Raw genomic sequence first — 17,610 nt, forward strand, 5'->3', positions numbered from 1 at the left:
TGCTGTAGAGGACTATAAAATGCAAGTCATTAGAATAAATGCTGAAGTCAGGGAATGCAGCTGCTGTGTTCCCATCCCAGTCCTGTTCCAGTTAGCGACACAAGGGCTTATCCTAGAAGAACAAGTGATCTAGGGCCAGTTTTAGCCCTTTAAAATCATAATCAATACAGTCACACAGATAAGAGGGACCTGATCCTGAATCATTCTGAAACTTTTGGTAAATATGACTCAAGGTGTGGGAAATGAAGCAGCAGTCTCATGTGGCAGCCTCAAGGTCACAAAACCCCTGCGCACAATTATAAAAGGCCATGGTCACTTTGAACGGTTCTACAGCAGAAAGCAAAGATGAAGTGTCTTTTGGTCTTGATTGCTCTGTCTGTGGCTGCTTTTGCCAAGGAAAACTTTGTGGGGTAAGCTTCCACACACGCAGTACATTTCAGTCTTCGAGATTTTTTGAGGTCAGTACTTTCTGTGAGCTCAAAGGGTGAGCAGGAGTATTAATATATCATAACCATTTACTATGGTTATGATATTTCTGAGTTTCGATGTGACGTGTTTATGATATATCTGAGTTTTGATGTGACGTGGTTATGATTTATCTGAGTTTTTTATGTGATGTGGTTATGATATTTCAGAGTTTTGATGTGACGTTATGATATTTCAGAGCTTTGATGTGACGTGGTTATGATATATCTGAGTTTCGATGTGACGTGGTTATGAAATATCTGAGTTTTGATGTGACGTGGTTATGATATATCTGAGTTTCGATGTGACGTGGTTATGAAATATCTGAGTTTTGATGTGACGTGGTTATGATATATCTGAGTTTTGATGTGACGTTATGATATATCTGAGTTTCGATGTGACGTGGTTATGAAATATCTGAGTTTTGATGTGACGTTATGATATATCTGAGTTTTAATGTGACGTGGTTATGATATTTCAGAGTTTTGATGTGACGTGGTTATGAAATATCTGAGTTTTGATGTGACGTGTTTATGATATATCTGAGTTTTGATGTGACGTTATGATATTTTTGAGTTTTGATGTGACATGGTTATGATATATCTGAGGTTTGATGTGACGTGGTTATGATATATCTGAGTTTTGATGTGACGTGGTTATGATATATCTGAGTTTTAATGTGACGTGGTTATGATATTTCAGAGTTTTGATGTGACATGGTTATGATATATCTGAGTTTTGATGTGACGTTATGATATTTCAGAGTTTTGATGTGACGTGGTTATGATTTATCAGAGTTTTAATGTGATGTGGTTATGATATTTCAGAGCTTTGATATGGTGTTTAAAGAACTAAACTTCTTGACTTACATTGGGCGGATTCTCACAGGAGGTTCCTCATGTAAAACTGGAAGCTACACAAATGTGTAGTTAAAAGCAGTACCTATTGCCAAGTGCAGCCCTCGAGCATTGGCTTTATTATTATGAAATTGTAATGGCATTCATGTACACTCAACTTACAAATCTAACCTTTCTGATGCAAACTTGAAAGCAGCATAAGCTTTCCGAGTTAAAGGTGTTAGAAAGCCACGCTGGCCGCTGATAGTTTTATTGTAAACAGGTTGTATTTCAGCCCTCTGGCTTTCTTGTCGTAGGATTGTGAGATTCATCCATAGTGATTCCACAGCCATCTGTGACTGGGAGTTTAACAGAGCATAATTGTCCTTGCTCTCTCTGGGCAGGATAGACCCTCACGTCACTCACCCCAATGCTAGCCAACACAGGCATCTGTTAGCAGACATAACAGAACTAGCAGTTAATGTTCTCCTCCAAGCGTGTTGAGCACCAATGAAAAGATTCAGTGGCACTTGAAGTATCTCAGAAAAAATGTGCTAGCCTTCACCTTCCCAGCTAGCAATGTGTGACAGGGGGAGACCAAGCTAGCAGGTGGGATATAGATATCACTTCTAAGACCACTGTCCTGAAGTTTGGGCAATAAATTTGGTAATCTGAAAATACTAGGGATTTTCTGTGAAAGTAAGCTGACCAATAAGGAAAAATACAGTTAAAAGATTGCTTGATTGATTTATCATACCTCTGACTGATGACATGCTCTGACAGACACCAGGTCCTTCGAATCACCCCAAAAAATGAGGCCGAGGTTATTCTCCTAAAGGAACTCTCACAGCTGGAGCACCTTGAGGTAATACTGAATCATATGGCATGGACTTTAGAAATTGAATTAAACATAGTGCATTTGATAAGCCTGATGGCATACTGTTCATCTGATACATGGAGCTTCTTTGCATATACAGAACTATGTTTCTATATGAATACCAAAGATTATAATGTCCTTTGTGTATTTGTCCTCTTTTGTTTGCAGCTGGACTTCTGGAGGGAGCCCATTGATGTGTCTCTGCCTGTAGATGCACGTGTTCCATTCCACAGTCTGCAGCCTGTCAGGTCCTTCCTGGCATACAATGAGATCCACTATGATATTATGATTGCAGACCTTCAGGTAGCTGCTACATGAGACTTTACGTGGAAATGAATTCAAATTAACTGTTTGAATATGGTTTAATATAAACAGTGCTTTTTTTGCTTTGCTTGAAAATCAAGGATCTTCTGGATGCAGAACAGCAGGAGATGACGAAATCTCGTGCTCTTCAGCCCAGATCCACTGATGACTTCAACTATGCCACCTACCACACCCTGAGTGAGGTTAGAACTACAGTATTTTGGTGTCTGGGTTTTGGTTGCACATGAGTATAGTTCTTGACTATAAGCTCAAATCTTACTTTAAGGTATTTTAAGGTCATATGACAGTGATGGAGGTAGGATGTTTGTAATACACCTAAAAATATCCTCTCATACAAAACAACATATATGACTCAGTTGGACTTTTGCCTGACCTTCACTGCTCTGATTTTCAGATCAACAGCTTCATTGATGCGCTCGTACAGGAGAACCCAAATTTGGTTAGCAAAATTGTGATTGGCCAGAGCTATGAGGGCCGTCCTCTAAATGTTCTGAAGGTATGGTGCATTTCATAAATTATTTTAGACTGTACACTGAAACCAATGGAAGCCAAAAGTTTTGCAATTTTGGCTAAACTACTCTGTGTTTGCTCTCTCACAGTTTAGCACTGGTGCTAACCGACCTGGTATCTGGATCGACACTGGCATCCACTCCAGAGAATGGGTCACCCAGGCCAGCGGAACCTGGTTTGCCAAGAAGGTTCAATTTTCCTCCTTCCATGACAGAACAAACTTGTACTAATATGATCCTGAACAGAAATGAAACCCATGCAAGTAGCATTTGGCTCTAACATACATTTATTTGTTTCCTTGTGTAGATTGCAACTGACTATGGACGTGATGCTGCTCTTACTGCCATCCTTGACAGGTTTGACATTTTCCTGGAGATCGTCACCAACCCTGATGGATTTCAGTTCACCCACACCTCTGTGAGCCCTCAAACTGTTCAGAAACATGTGAAATCATGTATATCTACAATAATGTATGTGGTTATAATGAATCACTTCCCGGTAGACCAATGAGTGATGTATGATTATAATTTGTCATGTGTTTAGAACCGCATGTGGCGCAAGACAAGAAAGCCCAACTCTGGATCCCGTTGTGCTGGAGTTGACCCCAACAGAAACTGGGATGCTGGCTTTGGAGGTACAGTATATATACTTCCACATGAAGCTTACTTGTTGCTTTGAAATGAATTTGCATCAAAGAGATCCAGCAGAAGGTCATCACAAAGAGGCATTGCCATCTATCACCTCCAGGTGCTGGCTCCAGTAGCAACCCTTGCTCTGAGACGTACCGTGGAACTTATGCTCACTCAGAGCCTGAAGTCAAGGCCATTGTGGACTTTGTGACATCTCATGGCAACCTGAAAGCCTTTGTGTCCATCCACAGCTACTCTCAAATGTTGCTGTACCCCTACGGCTACACCAAGACTCCTTGCAGGGACCAGGCAGAGCTGGTGAGACCTGAGAAACAGAACTCCATTTCTTTCCCACACATGACACTTTGTAGTTTGTAGTTTTGTAGGTCTTTCAGTGCTTTATATTACATGATAAACTTTCCTTATATGTTCTTGCAGCATGAAGTTGCACAGAGGGCAGTTGCTGCCTTGACGAGCCTGTATGGCACTAAGTACGCATATGGCAGCATCATCAATGTCATTTGTAAGTACAGCAAAGCTAGAGCTTAATCCATCTGCTCTCATGTAAAAAAAACTACAGCTACATTGAAGTGGATTTTTGAGGGATGGGCTGTTTTAATATTTTATTTTTTAAGCTGGGGAATACAGATGGAGTTATTGATAAAGCTGAATACTGTATTGCAGCCATCGTATTGTAGTCTTTAGGTTATCATTACATTGAAGAGAATGGGTTACTCAAACAATGCAAATGACTCATCAGTTGTCAAAGTACCTTAGTTTACCTTTTTGTCTCTGGCTTTAGAGAATCTGGCACCAATTTTCTGCTGAATAAAGATAGAATTGCTGATTTCTTTACGAAGACTATGATGAGAGTTATGCTAATGCTAGCTTGTTTTATTGGCCTATGGCTCAGTGGCTAGGCTAACAGTCAGGGCTGGTAAGGATTCCCAATGGTTGTATGATGTATTTGCACAATGCAAGCTGAGCAATGAGTGACTGCTGATGAACAAAAACATGTATAGCCTGTAAACCATCATATAAAACAATGAATTCTGTAAAACTGGTGATACTGAAGGATCTATTCCTGTACTACAGCATACAGAAAAGCCACTTTAAATACCAATCAGTTCAATATGTCTCAATAATTCCTAAAAATACACAAAACTCACAATGTTACTTAATGCAAATTAATGTATCTGGTTGATCTAGGATCCCTGCCTGCTTTACAGACTGTCCATGGAAGTTCTCACTCTGTACACCTACAGAGTGCAAATATGAACATTCTCAGTCTATATATTAAAACTGTTTGACACACCCTGTGGAGGAAACTCATAAATCTCCCTTAGAAATAGGGTGAGAAGTTCGGTCACCCGGGAGGGACTCAGAGTAGCCGCTGGTTCTCCACGTCGAGAGGAGCCAGCTGAGGTGGTTCGGGCATCTGGTTAGGATGCCTCCTGGACGCCTCCCTTGGGAGGAGACCCTGGGGAAGACCCAGGACACGTGGTGTGACTATATCGCCCAGCTGGCTTGGGAGCACCTTGGAATCCCCCCCAGGGAGCTAGTGGAAGTGGCTGGGGAAAGGGAGGTCTGGGCCTCATTGCTTAGGATGCTGCCCCCGCGACCCGAACCCCGGAGAAGCAGAAGATGGATGGATGGATAGATGGATGGATGGAATGAATGGATGGATGGATGTTTGACACACCCTATTTAATGTGTTTGGCTTATCATATCTGGGTAGCAGTTGCAGGTCCCTTAAAATAATTCTAGATTAAACTCTCTAACCCCAGAATATTAGGGTTGATTTCATTTTAAAGTACAGCACATCCAACAATTCAGCTGTCAAGCATACAAAGATATTTATGTCACTAATGAACGCAACCGCTTTTGTGCCAGTTTTCAACTGATTCTGTTCTACCAATGCCAAAATTCCCCCTTTAATTTAATTCTCAATTATATCTCTCAGACCAAGCTAGTGGCGGCACCATTGACTGGACTTACGACCAAGGCATCAAGTACTCCTACACCTTTGAGCTGAGAGATACCGGTCGCTATGGTTTCATCCTCCCTGCTAATCAGATCGTCCCCACTGCTCAGGAGACGTGGCAGGCCCTCATGGTCATCATGGACCATACCAAGAACAACCCCTATTGAACCAACAGTTGGGTTGAATGTTGATGGGTCATTTAACAAGGAAACATAATAGCTTTGGGCCCACAGAAGATCCATCTCATCTTGTTAAAAGAGTTAAATAAACTGCTCAATCAATCTTGTCTATTTTGTGTTGTACACATGTAATCCAAGTAATCCAAGACACTTGACGGTGGTAGAGAGTGTGTGGGGTCGGGGGGGGGGGGGGGGGGGGGGGGGGGGGGTGTAACACTAATGCATGTGATCCAGGCAGTCAGTGGCTTATACAGTGATTATGTGTAGTTGTAAAGCCTGTTTCACATGATCTATCATAGTGTGGTCATGATAAGGCTAGGCTGAGTCTGTGGAAGGAGATGATGCATTGCTGTCTGCACTGCCTTAGTTTCTTAGCCCCTGAGTCACAATGTGGGCTCTCAAGTTGTCTGTAGTACTATATTCAAGGTACCTAAGCTTTAAGGCCTTTTATTACAGTTTCCCCTTTATGTCTCTATTAGAGTTACCCATAAAGCAGTGTTTCTCAACCCTGGTCCTGGAGGCCCACTGCCCTGCAGTTTTTAATGTTTTCCCAGCCCCCAACACACCTGATCCAACTAATCAATTAATTAATATCCCATTATTCTGTTAAAGTGAGTGTATTAAAGGTTAAAGTAGAAAAAGCCCTAACATCAACAGGGCAGTGGGCCTCCAGGTCCAGGATTAAGAAGCACTACCACAATGGACCTGATAAGGAGAAGAGATAAACATGAGTAACCCAACACAAAGGCTGGTTACCTAATTGCTGACTATTTTTGTGTCTGTTTATGTATGACATTGTTGAAGCCTGTATGACATTGTTGAAGCCCTGGACACATCTGATGTCTTATGGAGGTGCCTGTGATATGGGATTTATGCTTCAGTGCCATAAAGTGGAGACAAGAAACTGCCTTGCAGACTTAACTCAACTTTTGTAGAGGTTTTAAATGCTTGTTGTCAAAGCAGAAGAGTCTTCAAAAAGCAGAAGAGATCAGATTGATGCAAGCTTGAATTTCATTATACAGGATATGCTCAGCTCCATTCCCACAGTTCTACATAAATGAGGTCATTTTCTTTGCTCAAGCATGCAAGATTCAAACGATTAATCAACATTATATAGATGTGTTCAAGCAGAGAATCACCAACTTCTGCTGGACTCTGGCTCTCCAGGATTTTAGTAAAATGCCACTGACTGATGTGCCATCTTAACAAGACAGTTGGTGGTTAAGATGCTGCCTATGGAGCAGAAATGAACACGTTTGGGGTGGTCCATCAATACTGAAATTGTTGAGGGTTAGACTCTGGGGCTTAGGCAATTCTGTTTTCCATCAGAGAAGCCCAACATGCTTGTAGACATTAAAGACTACTGAAGCCATGTTGGAACATTAGTAGAAAAATTAAACAGACTGCCATCAAGTCAGAATAGAAGTTGGAGAATACCTGTATTGTCAAGGGACTGCTAAGAAAGTAGTGTACATTCTGCCAGGATACGTTAAGATTGACCAGAGCCTACACACAACCCTGTAAACATCCTGACTTGCACAGGGGAAAGCTGAGGTTGCAAGCCATCAGCGAGTACATGTGCCTGCTGATGCAGTGTAATCAGACTGAAGAACCACACTGGTATATTTTGATAACACTTTTTAAAGTTATGGCAATAAATCAAATTAAACACTTGTCTAGTTACCAAAGACAAATTTGATCAGACATGACATGTTTGGTGCCCAATTTTTTGGTCAACCAAATCTTTTCCATAAATTCACATTAAAATTGTACACATTTTTGCCAAACCTTTCCATTAAGAGGCCTTGGTAAGAACAACAAAGATCTTTATTTCAATCTAAAGACTTCCCCAGTTTTAAGCTAAGATCCTGTTTGAAATACCATTGTTAATGACAACCCTATATTGTGTCTCAAGAGGGACACAGAAGTCCAAATAATTAATTGGAAATCTTGGGCAACATGATTTTTCAGAGTCTAAGTAGGAATTCTATCTTGGCCTGAACTTCTTTTTCAGGCTTTTTACTGCATTGAGAACCTCATCAGATAGTGGCAAGTTATGGAGTTGTTATTTTAGCTGACAGACTGGTAGGTTGTAGAGCACACAGGCACCCATAGAGGTATACTGAAATAATCATTTGCTGGATTAGCAAGTGCATTGCTTTATTTACATTTACATTTACGGCATTTGGCTGATGCTCTTATCCAGAGCGTCTTACAGTTTGATCATTTTACAAAGTAGGCGAAGGTGGTGTTAGGAATCTTGCCCAAGGACTCTTATTGGTATAGTGTAGGGTGCTTACCCAGGTGGGGGATTGAACCCTAGTCTACAGCCTAGAAGGCAGAGATGTTAACCACTAACCACTGACCTTTGAGTCAACCTCAACAATGAAATGTTGTTTATGCTTTGTTTAGGTTTTCTCACGTACTGCAGTGGATTATGAAATGTAACCTCTACATTTTGCAATGGTGCTGATGGTGTCACAGTTCAGTATCACAAAGACTGGGCAATCTTTGTGTAGCTCTGTCAATTAAATGAAAGTGCTCTGATTACATGACAACTAATATGACTGCACTGCCAGTCTTCTGATCAGGTTTATTCGCAGTGCATCAGGAAGTTGGGTTCTGCTGGTTCTTTAAGATAAACAAATGTATGCTTCTATAGTTACAAGAAAGTCTTGCACCTAGAATGTTAGTTGCATGGTTGCATAAATGCCTGTCATGATTTGTTAAATGGCAAAAGATTGCCTCATTGTACCAGTGAACTGTGGAGGTTTTGAGATCCTCATTTTGCATCAACAGTGTATCTTCTTTATCTACAATAACAACTGATTTTCAACATGGGATCTTGCATCGCACCATATTAAGTGATTAGATTGGCTTTTATCAAAACATATGATTATAATTATTTCAATACACCTTCAGTCAACCTTGTTACATCAATAATGTTACTATCAAATAAAATGTTCAGAATACGTTGATAGTTAACAGTGACTGAAACATTTCAAGCTGAATCACTTTAATGTCGAATATGATTAAAGCTAGTCAATACAACAAACTCATGCATTGACTGGGTTTAGACAGATACCACAAGATATCAGACACAAGTATTTAAAAAATATACAATGGCAAAAGAGAAACAAGTCCACAAAATGCTCCACTCTCTGTGTGAAAAGGAGATGAAAAAGAAGGCAAATTAACTGCTCCTGCTTGTCCACTTCTGCTGCGTTGGATCAGCTAATTTCTACAGGAAGATTCACTCAAAGAGGCCCCGAATATTCTGTTGTAACTTCCATTAGGATGAAGCAATCTGAACCAAAAAATATACTACATACACTTTATTTCCAAGTATTGGCTCGTCTGCCTTCACACGCATATGAAGTGAGATCCCATTGTTAATCCATAGGGTTTGTTATGATATCGGCTCACCCTTTGCAGCTATAACAGCTTCAACTGTTCTGCGAAGGCTTTCCACAAGGTTTAGGAGTGTGTTTATGGGAACCTTCTTCCAGAAGCGCATTTGTGAGGTCAGACACTGATGTTGGAGGAGAAGGCCTGGCTTGCAGTCTACACTCTAATTCATCCCAAAGGTGTTCTATCAGGTTGAGGTCAGGACTCTGTGCAGGCCAGTCTAGTTCTTCCACACCAAACTCGCTCATCCATGTCTTTATGGACCTTGCTTTGTGCACTGGTGTGCAGTCATGTTGGGAGCACGAAATTGTCCAAAATCTCTCAGTCTGCTGAAACATTGAGTTCCTTTCACTGGAACTAAGGAGCTGAGTCCAACTCCTGAAAAAGACCCCCACACCATAACCCCCCCGCTACCAAACTTTACACTTGGCACAATGCAGTCAGACAAGTACCGTTCTCCTGGCAACCTCCAAACCCAGAGCCAGATGTGGCCGACCACTTCATGGCTGAGTTGCTGTCGTTCCTAATCGCTTTCACTTTGTTATAATACAACTGACAATTGACTGTAGAATATTTAGTAATGAGGAAATTTCACGACTGGACTTTGCACAGATGGCATCCTATCACAGTACCTCGCTGGAATTCACTGAGCTCCTGAGAGCGACCCTTTCTTTCATTAATGTTTGTAGAAGCAGTCTGCAGGCCTAGGTGCTTGGTCTTATACACTTATGGCCATGGAAGTGATTGGAACACCTGAATTGTTTGGATGGTTGAGTGAATACTTTTGGGAATATAGTGTACCTTGACATTTGTGTAACCGACTGCATTACATGCGATGCTGGAAGTACGGGGTATGCACCCAGAAGTTGCAAACGGAGGTTAAACACCGAGATGTCTGCCTACCTCATCATTTTGTCACAAGGGTAACATGGCTTTTTTGAAGCTCCATATACTGAGGAGCACATGCCATGTTGTTGCGTAGAGATTGCTTTGGCCTACAGAGAGTTATTACAGAATATTTGGGGCCTCTTTCGAATGAATCTCCCTGTAGAAGTTAGCTGAAAATGCAAAATATAAGCTCATTTTAAATGTACATGCTAAAAGAAACTGGCATCATGACTGTGGGTTTATAATGCAGAGAGACTAAACGAAGAATCAACAGTAAGGCTGGTCATATTAAAAATTGTTTTTATCTTGATGAAGAAAAAATGTACCTGCACAGAACCTTTATTGCAGTGTAGTAGTGTAGTAGACGTCTTCTGTTACCTGTGACAGACGAATATCCATCCATCCATCCATCCATTTTCTAAGCCGCTTCTCCGTCAGGGTCGCGGGGGGATGCTGGAGCCTATCCACAGACGAATATAAGTGTCTTATATTAATATTTATAGTGTAAACAACCACTGAGTTATAGAGGCTGAGACAAAAGGGACAGCCTTCCCCGATCTCACCTATTCTAGACTTAGATCACCTATTCTAGACTCAACTATTCTAGATCCAGAATAACATACTGTGTTTGAAACTGCATATTAAGATACAGACAAATATTTATGTGTTAAATAACTAAATGTGCTCTGAATTAAGTAAAGAATAAATGTCTAGACGCGCAGGTAAAATTAAGCATAGACTGTAATAAAAGGTTAAATGGTTCTCAAGGCAGTATTAGGTGTTTACTGACTATTAGATATGCTTTCCATGCACCTCAAAGTTTATTAGTAAGGCCACTGATAATTACAATAATGATCACACATGTATTTCATGTGTTCATGATGTCTATAAAAATAATGTAAAAAAACCCAACACAAGAATACAGCTGCATCACTCGGGATATTAAAGTAAATTAAATGTATTAAAAAAAAAATCACATGACCAACAACAGTGGATTTTGCATTATAATATGGATCTACTGCGCTCAAAACATTGGACCCATGTATTATCATTTGTTTTTAGAATGATAAAACTATTTGCTCTGTACTATTTACCATGTTCAAAAGTGCATCATTACAGCTGTAATATGACTTATTAAATCAATACTTTCAGTCTAACTGAGCAATAGTGAGCTGGAAAACATTAAACCTCCCATTTTACTTTAAAACAGGTGCTGCAACATTAATCCAGCTGCACACGTTCAAACCAGAGCTCTCTGACGCACCATCCAGCACACCTGACTCTAAACCATTTAACGTTCTGTTAACATTCTGAAAAGCAGAGAAAGTTAGAAAACTAAGAAAACATGAATTTTGATTTAAATTCATCGGATAAAAAAAAAATCGGTCAGTAAAAATTGTCAGTAAGAAACATTAAAGACATGCTAACATTTGAAAATCAAAAATGAAATGTGCAGGACGTGGTCAGAATCTGCCTTGCTCTGACCATCCAAAACAAAGTCCAACCAGCCTGACTGAGCGTCAGACGTCCAGCCTCATTCTCTCCATTCCTAGAAGATTTAAAGCTGTCATCCAAATGAAAGGACATGCAACAAAATGTTGACTTAAACAAAATATTAAATGCTGACCTGCATGAAGGAAAGAGACACTAATGTCTGTAATGTCAATTACAGGATCATCTGAAGACTCAGAGTTTCAGTTATTTTTTATTAATTTAATCATTATTATTATTATTAAAATTAATTTTGGTATGAAATACATAAACACGATATTAGTGGTGTTCAGAGAGTGTCAAGGGACCTCTTCTGAGCACTGTAGGCTGATGAAGCATTAATCATTATACAATGGTATTAGCTATGTTATGCATGTGCTGTAATATGGTGTATAACATTTTTGAAGATTAAACAGAACTAACAGATTAAATGTTAAATATATAACTAAATATTAAACATTTATAATGAATACGTGAAAGTACAGCATAAAAGAATGTAACAAATTTTACATTATAGTGTAGTGTTATAGTGTAACTGTTTTTTTGTCAGTTATTTCTTGAAGAACAGTAGGAACTGTTCTGTTGTCAGTTCTGTGCAACACCTCAGACCATCCCATCAGTGTAGAAACAGTATATAGACCAAAGCCACAGAGCAGCTCTGCTACAGGAGACAAAATGAGAAAGCTGTTGGTTTTGGCATCTCTGATTTCGGCCGTCTTGGGCAGGAAAACCTTTGAAGGGTATGTGTTCAAAATATGCTTATCTCAGAAATTTTCACTTTAATATGATATTGTATATCATCACTGTTGGAACACAGTCTTTTTTTTTTATAGAAAAAAATGGTTTATAGAATTTGAATATTTAAACCATAACAAAATTGTATTAATCCAATTAATGGATTAATAAAAATGGTCAAATATTACTAAGAATAAAATCTTAGTAGCATAGAATAAAACAATGTAATCAAAGTTAAACATTATGCATTTTAATCACCAGTAAGGAAAGTTCATGAATTGCTGAACTTGACATTTACAGACACCAGGTCCTGCAGATCACAGCAGCCAATGATGTGCAGATCTCTCTGCTGAAGAATCTGACTGATCATGAACATCTTGAGGTAAAATTCTTCCTGAATGTTGTAGGTAGTTTATGTATCATTAGCATTTGCATGTAAAATATCAATGTGCTGCATGTGTCTGTCCATCTGTGTGCAGCTGGACTTCTGGAGGGAGCCCGTTCATGAGTCTCTGCCTGTTGATGTTCGTGTTCCCTCAACCAGTCTTCACAGGGTCAAGAGCTTCCTGAAGAACAACAAAATCCATTATAAAATCATGATTCAGGATCTTCAGGTTGGCAGTTATTATTATTATTATTGTTGTTGTTGTTGTTGTTGTTGTTTCTGGTAATTATTTGAAAAATTGTTAAAATTTTGTGTGCTCAAATTCAAAAATTCAGTTATAAAATCTGAGTCGCTTGTCAACCTTCGAAAAAATGATAATGGTTATGATTTCTAAATGCCTAACTGCATTAACGCATAGAGTAGAGGTCAGTTTAAACTTCTAATAACTCTTTTAAACTCTCTTTTTCCACCAGGTCCTTGTGGATAAGGAACAGCAGGAGATGATGCGCTCTCGTGCTCATCAGCCCAGATCCACTGATGACTTTGACTACGCCAACTACCACACCCTGGATGAGGTCAGAACTATTCTACTTTAATGTCCTGGCTTTGGTTACATGTGGGTGTGTTTATAGCCCATATTTGTCTCCATCAGTTTAATCATTTCAAGCAATTTCAAAGTCATGTGATGACAATTTAACGTGATCACAGTCATAAATGCATAGTTCTACTCATGAGGTGAGGCTTACACGACTTGTAGATGATGACTGTTATTTCTTCAGATCAGACCTCAAGATCTGCCTAACTGCTCCTGGAACAAGCTTTCTTTTAACTAATCATGACCATCTGATGTCATCAGTGTGAGCAGCTCAACAATTCATCACAGAATTCATTAGCAGAAGTGTTTGTTGAAAAAAGCAAAACACTGATTGTCTTTATCAGAAGTCAGTCATGTCAGACTCAATGGCCCCCTACTCCCTGTGTAGTGCACTGCATCAGCAGCGCATAATAATTAAGTGACCCTTATTAGTCCCACAATGGGGAAATTTCACCTCCGCATTTAACCCATCCGTGAAGTGAAACACCACATACACACTAGTGAACACACACACACTAGGGGGCAGTGAGCACACTTGCCTGGAGCGGTGGGTAGCCCAATCCGCAGCGCCCGGGGAGCAGTTGGGGGTTAGGTGTCTTGCTCAAGGACACCTCAGTCATGTGCTGTCGGCTCTGGGGATTGAACCGAAAATGTGTTTTATGTGATTTTATGTTGATGCACAATAATCATCTTCATGTTGGTCCTGGGAAAACTTCCTATTGTGCATTCAGGACTGTCATTGTCATCGTTGATCCTGGACAGATATACTAACGTTCCAGAACATAGTCTACATTGTAGATCCTGGACAGATTTAGTGAACAATTTTACTTAATTTTAAGAATTTTCAAGTGGCTCAGGGAGGAGTATCAAGCACACACTGATGACATGATCAGATGGCAGTGATTGGTCAAAAGAAGTGTTGCAGGAACAGGAAAGGGATATTTATCCATGAAAATGTCTTGTTCATGTTCACTAATGTTTGACCTCTGACTGACCATCAGATTTGCAGTTCTAATGATGTAGCTCTGACTTTCAGATTAATAGCTTCATTGACATGCTGGTGAAGGAGAACCCTCAGTTAGTTAGCAAAATTGTGATTGGTCAAAGCTACGAGCGCCGTCCGTTGAATGTTCTTAAGGTAAGTAACTATTGTTAATTAATGTTTTTAATATTTCATTAAAGTAAACAATTTTAGACAACACAGTAAAGAATGGGGTGTACAAAAAGGAACTACTTTTGTTTGTAATACATTTATCCATTTCTTCTAAGTTATGGTTTGTTTGCTCTCTCACACAGTTTAGCACTGGTTCTAACCGCCCTGGTATCTGGATCGACACTGGCATCCACTCCAGAGAATGGGTTACCCAGGCCTGTGGAACCCGGTTTGCTAAGATGGTTCGGTTTATTAATTTCCTCCTTCACTAACAGTACTAACTCATATTAATACGATCCTGAGGTGAAACCCATGTGTGTCATTTAGCTTTAATGCATGTCTGTCTCATTGTGCAGATTGCGGCTTCCTATAACCGTGATCCTGCTCTTACTGCCATCCTTAATAAGTTTGACATTTTCTTGGAGATCGTCACCAACCCTGATGGATTCCAGTTCACCCACACCTCTGTGAGCCCTCACATGTTCAGAAAAACAATAACCCACATATAAGATCTGTTACACGGTTACAGTCCATCAATAAATGATGGTTCTTTTAATCTGTCATGTGTTTAGGACCGCATGTGGCGCAAGACAAGGAAGCCCAATCCTGGATCACCTTGCATTGGAGTTGACCCCAACAGGAACTGGGATTCTAACTTTGGAGGTACAGTATACAAAGTTATACTGACCTTTCTGTAGTTCATGTACAATAATACATCAGGCTAAAGGTGTAAGCACTTTGATCTCCAGGCCCTGGTTCCAGTAACAACCCATGTAAAGAGAACTACCATGGACCTTCTGCCCATTCAGAGTCTGAGGTAAAGGCCATTGTGGACTTTGTTAAGTCTCATGGCAAACTCAAAGCCTTTGTGTCCATCCACAGCTACTCTCAGTTTTTGCTCTACCCCTACGGCTACACCAAGACTCGTTGCAAGGACAGGAAGGAACTGGTGAGACCTGAAATATAGAACTTCCTATTCTATCTACACACGACACTTAGTAGCTCAGGTATTTCAGTGCTTTATGTACCATGAGAAACTTTCCTTTCATGTTTTTGCAGCATAAACTTGCAAGGAAGGCCATTGCTGCCTTGAAGAGTCTGTATGGCACGAGTTACACATATGGCAGCATCATTAAAGTCATTTGTAAGTAGAACAAAGCTAGAGATGAATCCATCTACTCCCAAGTTGAACAACATGCTAAAAGCTCCGGTAGCTATGAGGTTATCCAAATACCTTACCCCAGTCTCTGGCTTTAGGGGTGAAAACATCTCTGGCACTCATTTTCCACTGAACAAAGTCAGAATTGCGGATTTCTTTAAAATTTTGTTAGAAATGTTAGTGTTAGGTACACTAATGCTAGCATATTTGTTTTGTTAGCCTGTAGCTTAGTGGCTAGGCTAACAGTCAGGACAGGTAGGGATTCACAATGGTTATATGATGTATTTGCACACTGCAAGCCGGGTATTGAGAGAAAATTGATAAACGAAAACATGTACAGTCTGTATAGCATAGCATATAGAAGTTCTAAATCTGTACAAATATAAAAATTTGGAAGTGTTTGATGCACCTTATTTATTGTTTTTAGGGTTTATCATATCTGGGTAGCAGCTCCAGGTCCCTCAGTTGCATATTGATTACCAGCTGGTCATGTTGTACCAACACCAAAATTCTCCCTCTAATCAAATTCTCAATTATATCACTCAGACCAAGCTAGTGGTGGCTCCATTGACTGGACATATGACCAGGGCATCAAGTACTCCTACACCTTTGAGCTGAGACCTTTGCAGTCCAGTCTCTATGGTTTCCTCCTGCCTGCTGATCAGATCATCCCGACCGCTAAAGAGACGTGGCTGGCCCTCATGGTCATCATGGAGCACACCAAGAACAACCCCTACTGAACCAACAGTTGGGTTAAATGATGACGCTTCAGGAACCAATCTTCTGACTAATCTTCAAATGAATGAATAAATGAACGAATGAATAAATAAACAAGCAAAGTAAGCAATATTAAGCCAAAAAGATTCCCTGTCGTTTCTCAAGAGGACATTAACTGAGGACATTCAGCTGTAATAACGAAGAATGTAATGTAACATATTACTCTTTACTTTAAATACGTATCAGTCAGTAATAATAAAATAAATAAATAAAAATGTAAAGGAAAACTCAACTAAAACAGTTACAGGCTGAATGTGTCTGAATGTGGCTAGAAACTAAGAGTTTAAGATGATTTAGTGCCACCAGCGAGCTGAGCTTTAGACCAGGCTACCACGGTTAGGATATTAACTAGAATGTTGACTAGCTAGGTTAGCTAGCTAAACAGGCTACTATAAAGAGCTATGGCTTGACTAATGTCACTCGTTTTGAAGTTAAACGAGAAAATAACCAGTTCAGGGTTAATCAGGTCGTAGCTGGAGAACCAAGTTTAGCTTTAACGTTAGCTTGCTGCCTCACTGCTATCATTCATCTGGCTGGCTGGGTAATATTAATATGGCTAGCCTTAGCTAGCACAGTAACATGCATCTTAAACTGAAAAGGCGATCTCTTCTGATGGTGTGAATCTATTCACGGTGAAGTGCGGGATCTTTGGGGAAACTATGGAAGGTTTGACCTCTATTAGATTCCTTTATTTTTGAATAAGTGCATTTGGGAACGCAGCAGTGAGGCAGCTTTGCTAGAACCCAGTGGTCCAACGCTACTTTCGTACCCTACAGTCTCGTTTTGGTAGACAAAGGTGACGTAGGTGAATAACTGACCAACCTGCTGTCTTTCAACCACTTTGAGAAGCTTTTCTTCATCCCTACAACATCTTTTTCTCTCTCCCTCTTCCGTTTTCTGTTTTGTGCCCCGGAGAGCTTTTTTTTCTGCCCCTCCATCCTGAACACCCTGCAGGTACTTGCGCCACGACGGGGGAAAAAAACCCCAAAAAAACACACACCTTGACGCGTTCCCTATGGGGCGCGTTCTCAAGCGCCTGTGTTTGGGAGCAAATGACAGGAGGGTGGGGACGGAGTGGATGGGCGCCTGATTAGTGCTGTGCTGTTTTTTGATGTGTGTTATCATACGTGAACAAACAGCTCTTACAGAAAATGCAGACTAGAAATAATTTTCCGGCATCGTTTTGGCGCCCCTCTAGTGCAGCGCCCATATGCA

At 40.2% G+C, this 17,610-nt stretch overlaps 2 protein-coding genes across 2 annotated transcripts; both read left to right on the forward strand.

Moving 5' to 3' along the window:
- Positions 1-274: 274 nt before the first annotated feature.
- LOC108439349 (carboxypeptidase A1-like) lies at positions 275-5,906 on the forward strand. The gene is made up of 11 exons (XM_017717714.2): positions 275-410; positions 2,085-2,166; positions 2,347-2,481; positions 2,583-2,684; positions 2,897-2,998; positions 3,102-3,200; positions 3,319-3,429; positions 3,556-3,646; positions 3,760-3,959; positions 4,080-4,164; positions 5,605-5,906. The coding sequence occupies exons 1-11, from the start codon at positions 346-348 to the stop codon at positions 5,790-5,792; spliced, it is 1,260 nt and encodes a 419-aa protein (XP_017573203.1). The 5' UTR covers positions 275-345; the 3' UTR covers positions 5,793-5,906.
- Positions 5,907-12,266: 6,360 nt separating this feature from the next.
- On the forward strand, positions 12,267-16,445 carry LOC108439348 (carboxypeptidase A1-like). The gene is made up of 11 exons (XM_017717713.1): positions 12,267-12,331; positions 12,627-12,708; positions 12,806-12,940; positions 13,185-13,286; positions 14,343-14,444; positions 14,603-14,701; positions 14,816-14,926; positions 15,032-15,122; positions 15,209-15,408; positions 15,519-15,603; positions 16,165-16,445. The coding sequence occupies exons 1-11, from the start codon at positions 12,267-12,269 to the stop codon at positions 16,356-16,358; spliced, it is 1,266 nt and encodes a 421-aa protein (XP_017573202.1). The 3' UTR covers positions 16,359-16,445.
- The last annotated feature ends 1,165 nt before the right edge of the window (positions 16,446-17,610 follow it).

The sequence above is a fragment of the Pygocentrus nattereri genome, chromosome 8, assembly GCF_015220715.1.
Source record: "Pygocentrus nattereri isolate fPygNat1 chromosome 8, fPygNat1.pri, whole genome shotgun sequence".
Classification (NCBI taxonomy): domain Eukaryota; kingdom Metazoa; phylum Chordata; class Actinopteri; order Characiformes; family Serrasalmidae; genus Pygocentrus; species Pygocentrus nattereri.

Bases quoted from the DNA above. Each gene is read 5' to 3' on its own strand.
- LOC108439349 (XM_017717714.2), top strand. From the start codon at position 346: ATGAAGTGTCTTTTGGTCTTGATTGCTCTGTCTGTGGCTGCTTTTGCC. The intron at 2,999-3,101 runs GTATGGTGCATT...GCTCTCTCACAG, and splicing joins GTCCTCTAAATGTTCTGAAG to TTTAGCACTGGTGCTAACCG. The intron at 3,960-4,079 runs GTGAGACCTGAG...ATGTTCTTGCAG, and splicing joins GCAGGGACCAGGCAGAGCTG to CATGAAGTTGCACAGAGGGC.
- LOC108439348 (XM_017717713.1), top strand. From the start codon at position 12,267: ATGAGAAAGCTGTTGGTTTTGGCATCTCTGATTTCGGCCGTCTTGGGC. The intron at 14,702-14,815 runs GTTCGGTTTATT...CTCATTGTGCAG, and splicing joins GAACCCGGTTTGCTAAGATG to ATTGCGGCTTCCTATAACCG. The intron at 15,604-16,164 runs GTAAGTAGAACA...TATATCACTCAG, and splicing joins CAGCATCATTAAAGTCATTT to ACCAAGCTAGTGGTGGCTCC.